General features: G+C 39.4%; 1 protein-coding gene across 7 annotated transcripts in view; it reads right to left on the minus strand.

Annotated features, from left to right (window-relative positions):
* The window catches only part of slmapa (sarcolemma associated protein a), a 41,708-nt gene that overhangs the window by 13,904 nt on the left and 20,870 nt on the right, over positions 1-6,934 (minus strand). For 5 of the 7 annotated variants that reach the window (XM_014028685.1, XM_014028692.1, XM_014028688.1 and 2 more), the window contains 8 exons: positions 5,655-5,691; positions 2,765-2,827; positions 2,504-2,599; positions 1,916-1,987; positions 1,694-1,834; positions 1,477-1,614; positions 921-1,089; positions 615-665 (listed from right to left, as the gene is read on the minus strand). In XM_014028685.1, the coding sequence (XP_013884139.1) occupies positions 615-665; positions 921-1,089; positions 1,477-1,614; positions 1,694-1,834; positions 1,916-1,987; positions 2,504-2,599; positions 2,765-2,827; positions 5,655-5,691 (767 nt within the window). The remainder of the gene's footprint in view (positions 1-614; positions 666-920; positions 1,090-1,476; positions 1,615-1,693; positions 1,835-1,915; positions 1,988-2,503; positions 2,600-2,764; positions 2,828-5,654; positions 5,692-6,934) is intronic. The other 2 variants (XM_014028690.1, XM_014028687.1) reach the window with 1 other exon arrangement.

The raw sequence follows: 6,934 nt of genomic DNA on the forward strand, positions 1-6,934 counted from the left end.
AAAGAAATATGAGATTAAAGTCAGAATTCTGAGATTAAAGAAATATGAGATTAAAGTTGGAATTCTGACTTTTTCTTAATTCTGAGATTAAAGTGAGAATTATGAGATTCAAGTCATGATTAAATTGAGAATTATTATTTTTTCATTGTCCCTAATCCTCTTTCATAGGATTTTTATTTAGTTGCAAATATGATGAATTCACTGATTTAATGCATTGAAGTCTGCTATAAAAGATGCAATCATTGAGCAAAAACATCTTTTTCAATCAGAATTTAAATAACCATTTTAATTATTATTGATAAGAAGATTCAGACTGAAAAATAAAATATGCTAATTGAAATATTTAAGCATTTTGGGGACACTTCTTTAAAGTGAAGATAAATCAACACTTCCAGCCCCCGACAGCTGCCAGAGTGAAACGTGAACATCCCTTCACCTTGGACGAGATGAAAACACGGTCATGAAGAAATAAAAAGGAGGGATGAGCGAAGAGCGAGCAGCAGGAACAGAACATCATGCAGGTGGAGGTGCCATGCGTCGTTAATGCAGGATGAATAAATGAAGTGGGACACACAACATTTGTCCCTCAGCAGACCAGGGACACGTGGACTCACCCAGACTGTTGTTTTCTTTAACGCTTTTCTCTTGCAGCTGTTCTAACCGCACTGTAAACAACAACAACAGCAGCAGCAGCACTGATTTGTCACCTCGTGTTAGGGTGACGGTTGAAACGTCTCTTTGTTTCTTTATCATTTTGCTTTGAGATTAAAAAAAAAGGTCATTACTCAGAAAAAGCTAAAAATAAGTTTAGAAGGAGGTCCAAMTGCTTGGACGTTTTGATTCAAAGTAATTTAAAGTTAGTGTAAAAGCAATAATCAGTGTTAAAGTGAAGGTGGTGTCGTGAACCTGGCAGTTCGTACCCTGCAGGGCGGCGAGTCTCTCGTTGGTGAAGTCGTTGTCGGCCTGCAGAGCCTCGATGCGAGCCTGGAGAACCTGCTCCTTCTCCTCCATCTCTTCGATCCGCAACTCCAACTCCTTCTTCTCCATCACTCCCTGCTGGGTCAGCTCCTCCTGCCGGCCCTCCGCCACCTGGACAGGAAGCAGATTTAAGCACCAGGTGGATTCAATTGAAACAAACAAAAAGCGATCAGGTGAATCAGGTGAAGCGGGTTAAGCAGATGAATCGGGTTAAGTGGGTGAAGTGGGTGAATCAGATGAATCAGGTGAATCAGGTGAATCAGATGAATCAGGTGAATCAAATGAATTAGGTGAATCAAGTGAATCAGATGAATCAGATGAAGCGGGTGAATCAGATGAATCAGRTGAATCAGGTGAATCAAATGAATCAGGTGAATCAAATGAATCAGGTGAATCAGATAAAGTAGGTGAATCAGATGAATCAGGTGAAGCAGGTGAATCAGATGAAACAGGTGAAGCAGGTAAATCAGATGAATCAGATGAATCAGGCTCAGGTACCTTGATTTTGTCGGTCAGCTCTTTGATCTCGTTGACGGCAGCGTTGTATTTGTTGGCCAGCTCCCTCAGCTCCTCCTGACCCCTCTCAGACATCTCCTTCAGGTGGGTGCACTCGTCCTCCGTGTTGCTGAGCGAGCGCTGCAGGAGACAGAGATTTAGTTCACTCCAACACCTGCGCCGTGTTTAACCAGGTGAAAACACACACGCAGAGTCGTACCTCAACCTCCGACAGCTTCCGGACCACCTCGATCTTCTCCTGCAGGACTCTTCTCAGGGACTCCTTTGCCGTCGTCTCATAGTTGTGTTTGTCCTCCTGAAGAGCCAGGAGCTCCTTACGGATCCCCTCCTCTGGCTGCGACTGCAGCAGATTTTTAACAGTTGATGAAAATGAAAATATTTATTGAATGAACACTAGTTCACAAGATGTTTGGAGGATTACCTTTGAGTAAGCCTGTAACTGACTGCCCATCACTTCTAACCTGGACAGCAGACGGTCCTCGTCTATCAGAGCCTAAAGGAGACGATTACAGGAAGGTCTTTACAAACAGGAACGTCTAGGCAGATTCTTCTTCTTGTGCTTCCATTTTGTAATGATGTAACGGTTTTTGAAAGGCTTAGGTGTAAACAATGTGATACGCATCATCAAACAAGATTGTTGCACGTGTTCATGCTGTCTAAAAGACAAAAGATCCATCCATCCATCCATTTTCTGTACACGCTTCTTCCTTTTCAGGGTTGCGTGGGTCACTGGTGCCCATATCCAGCAGTCACAGTGCRAGGGGCGGGGTACACCCTGGACAGGTCGCAAGTCCATCACAGGGCCACACATAGAGACAAACGAGACAAACAACCACTCACTCTCTCACTCACACCTAGGGACAATTTAGAGTTATCAATTAACCTAACAGTCATGTTTTTGGTCTGGCAATTATGGCAATTTTCTTAAGTATAAAGATGTTTTCTTTGAGTTTTTGTATTTGAAGTACATGCATGTCACAGGCTCTTTAAAGCATGTGGTGTTTCCTACCTGCCAGCTGCTCTCCGAGGCCTCCTGTGTGGTGCTTAACAGACGCTGCAGAGTGGCTAACTTTTGCTCCAACATCTGCTCTCGGTGTAAGGCCTCCTGGAGAAAACAAACAAATAAACAAAGCAGGGCGACAGAGAGGTGGTGTTCAGTACCTCAAACATTCAGAAAGTTAAATATCTATTACATACAGGTAGTGTAATAATTAAATATGAACATTATAAGAGCTGAGTGCAGAACAGACAGCAGGTGTCAGCGTATTACCTGTAAATACTGGGAGAGCTGGAACAGTTCCTGAGAATACATACTGGGAGTGTTGGCTGCAACCTAAACCAAAAACACAATAACAACAAAAGAATTATCGTTTGAATGAAAAGGTGTAGAAATGAGTGAACGCTCACGTTAAAAGCAAACAAGTTTTAACCATTAACTGGTCCGATTAAAGGCTGGTTCAGTTTTAGAACCAGTTCTGAGCTGGTTTGTGTCTCTGCAGACAAAGAGTCACAGATCCAACTCATAACGTCACTTTGAACGTCTCTTTCTGTGTATTGTCTGAACCCGCCCCCCGTTTCAGACCAAACACATAAATCACTGCGTTTCTCTCAGTTTTATACAAATTAATGATTTATTTAACCTTTGCGTAACCAGTGAATCCCACGACGTTAACCTGCTCGAGACAGAACCATTACAAAATTTACAAGCTGAAGATTATTAATGAAATAAAACAAGTCAGAATTCAGCTTTAAAGTCCAACAAAGAGAAAAGTATTAAGCTTTAGTTTGGACTGAAGAGCAAAATTAGATTAGTTTATAAATGCTGATGTGAACAATGTTCCATGCTGTCTGGAGACGTAGAAAAAGAAATGTAATTTACGGGAATATCCTGAACGCCGACAGCAGGAGGAGGGTCCAGCTGCAGCCGCTACAATCGTTGGAAAGCAGGAACAGCTGATCGAGGTAAACGTTTACTACGTCAGAACTTATTCAGCAAATGTGTTTCCCTCTCCTCTTTTGCTTATTAACTCGTTTTTAGAAAATCCAAAAAGCACCTCCTCAAGCGAGCGTAAAAACATTTTAGACAAATTCAAGAAGTTTTTGCAAATTTTGCCATTTCCATCCCGCTTTTCTAATGTGATACTTCAAAATGYGCATWAAAAAACAGGGATGAAACATGGCTCCTGTGCCTTTCTAACTGCAGGATAACATGATTAACTGCTAAATACTATTGATTAAATAGAATTTGTCATCAAAGTTAGCTGCAGGATCTTTAACTCAAGTGGTAAAACAAACCTGACAATGCCGATACAGTTCAGTTTAAAATAAATCCAGTTTCTAAAGAAGATTTTGTTTCTTATTGTTGTATTTTTCAACAGTCTGTCTAATGTGAACTTTTCACTTTGTAACAAAACAAAGTGTCTTAAGTGAAAAAAAAAGATGTGTAACCGAATGAGCGCGTCTCTTCTGACAGGAGTCCTTTCTTTTAGACACTTAATTTTCAGAGACAAGGTTTAAATCTAATCCCAGCTCCTCTGGACAACGCTTACACATCAGCCTGCATTCCTGGAATAAGTGACACTGAGGCCTCGCTGTTCTCATCGTGGAGGGGTGGGGGGGACACCGAGCAGGGAGGGGCTGCAGAGGACACCAACATGCTTCATTGTTGTGTTACACACAATAAACGGTTTATTCTGGCACCGTTACACATTTATGGAGTTGTACTGAAACTTATCTGAGTGTTGTGCTCTTCTGTCTTTGTATTTCATATATTATTTGATTCTAATAAATCGTTACATTTTATGTAATATTTGTAACTATTCTCACTTTATTTAAAACATCTTTTTCAATCATTTAGCATTTGAGCTACCTGTCTCTGGCCTTTTCTCTCCTGACACATTAGCTTAGCCCCTGGAGATAATGAAATATCAAAGAAAGGTTGTGTTACTGTAGTACAAGGCTATTCAACTAAATCGCTCCAGGGGCCACAGTTACTGCAGRCCAACAGCTAAAGGGCCGAACATCCAGCAATTACAATCACTATGTGAATAAACCAAGTATTACAAAGATCCGTTACCTTTGAAACTGTTTATTTCATTTTTATTTAATCATAAATATAACATACAGAACCCTTTGTAATTAAAGTAGGGATAATAAAACAATATTGAAACTAAAAATAACACATTATACCTCCTATTCAACACAAACATAATATTGACATGTCTGATTTTTCAAAATTTTAAACCAATTTTATTTTCACTTTCATAGTTTTATTTTCAAATGCTTGTAGTTTTAATTGTCTTGGATGTTCATAGAAATGGTTGTTACCAGCTTCTAGCTAAGATCCTGATGTTTCTGTAGATACCAAACATGTCTATGTTTAACTAAAAGAACTTAAAGCAATTAAAGTAGAAAACTGGGGATTTGGGTCAAACTTTGGTCACTCATGGGCCAAAGGTGGTCCGTGGGCCACCAGTTGAATAGCCCTGCCTTAGTGTGAAGCAAACAGCTCGACAAATTTCTATCAGAAACAAAGGAATGTTGTGGAAATGGAGTATTTTTGTTTGCTTCATTTTATCATCTTTCCACACGTGAGGAGAAAATTTACCAAGCGTCGGTATTTCAGAGCAGGAAAGACCAGTTAGTTCAGATTTACAAGAATTTTTAAAACAATCAGTAAGTCTGAGTAATCCTTATAGGACAGAACGTCTCTTAGAAAATGTCTACAGTTTGTTTATAACTCATGTCAATGGTTAGTGTCATTAGAATAAAAAAAATACAAGAAAACACAAGTTCTACATGGTGTTTGTTTGTTTACCCATGGAAACAGCCGACGCAGATAAAAACAGGTTAACGTCGACATCAACAAAAGAGCCGTTTGGGATGGAGAAGTATGGGTACGTGAAAACGTAGCAGACGTTTTCCTAAAAGAGAGCTTTCTGTAGTTCTGCAGCACTAACTTGTTCCCTGCATTCCTCTATCAGATGACTGGCCCAGTGTGAGTGCGAGCAAACACCAAGGATGGATAATAAATTAACTGAAACACAAACAGACATTTTTCCACCTCGCAGAGGTTCGGCCCGATGGGGACAACAAAATCAAATAATAAGGATGAACTCAAGACAAAACACCACCACAAAACAAAACACCTCTGCTCTTACCTTGTCTACAGGAAGTGGTAACGGAGCCTGGATGACACTGAAAGAGGAGAAAAATAAATAAATAAAAGAGGAGAGAAAACAGTTCGTCCCCATGGAAACGTCAGGGGAGCAGAGACAAAGGAAAATGTTCTGAAGGTCTTGTGACTTTTGTTATTTTTCCTTTAGCTAAAACTTTCTTTTAAAGCGGTTGTGCAACAGCTCAGTATTAACAGTGGAAAAAAGGTGTCATTAGAAATAAAAGCATCAGATTCCACTTGTAAAATRAAACAAACGGAAACCGTATTTTGTGATTTAATAAAGACTTCAGCAGATACACACAGAGGAATTACTCCGGTCCGATCAGATCACCGGGTCGGTTTGTGTGGAAGAGAAATCAAAAACACAACGTGTAATTGAGCCGGACGGGTTTTCCTGAAGTGCAGGGAAACTGGGCGATGGATGTGACAGTTCACGCTACACAAAAAGCCTCAGGCGGCTTTGGAGAAGTGCAGAATCAACTCTGTGGATCTCCAGTTACRTAATCCCAGTTTTCAGATGGAACTCGGAGTCATAACTACGAACAAATGGCATCAAAGTTCACAAAAAGAAGTGTGTCTGCACGTGATGGACGATCTGCACTCTGAAACCCAGCCTATAATAAAAATCACCATCATGAAAAACTGAAACATGTCATATTTTAGGCTTCAGACAATTCAGACAAAAAACAAAGGTTGAACATTTGAATTCTGAGAAACTAATCTTAATGCTGCTTTAGATGTAAAACAATCATGATGAAGCATTTTCAAACATCATCCAATTTTACCTCTTTATTTAAAAAATGACAGTTTACGTCATGTTTGAGCTTCACTGTGCCTGAAAGTTATGAGATATTTGGCTAACAGTACAAACACACACACTCTAATGACAATAGACACTCTGCAATACAAAAACACTTCTACTACCAGAACCAGAATCTGTCTCTTTGTGAGGAAAACTGAAGGTTAAAGACAGAGTTGTAAAGTAACTAAGTACAAATACTTCTTTACTGTACTTAAGTAGAATTTTTGGGTATCTGTACTTTACTTGAGTAATTATTTTTCAGCCTACTTTTTACTTCTACTTCTTACATTTTCACACAGTTATCTGTACTTTCTACTCACTACATTTAAAAAAAAGGCAAGAAGTAGAAATTTGTTACTTTTATTTGATTTTTGCTTGTTTTCATTCCAGCTTGTTATTATAAAAAATAAAAACTATCCATATAAACTGTGCCTCTTATAGAGTGAATTTAACTGTGGTTG

This window comes from Austrofundulus limnaeus, unplaced genomic scaffold (assembly GCF_001266775.1).
Source record: "Austrofundulus limnaeus strain Quisiro unplaced genomic scaffold, Austrofundulus_limnaeus-1.0 Scaffold797, whole genome shotgun sequence".
NCBI lineage: Eukaryota > Metazoa > Chordata > Actinopteri > Cyprinodontiformes > Rivulidae > Austrofundulus > Austrofundulus limnaeus.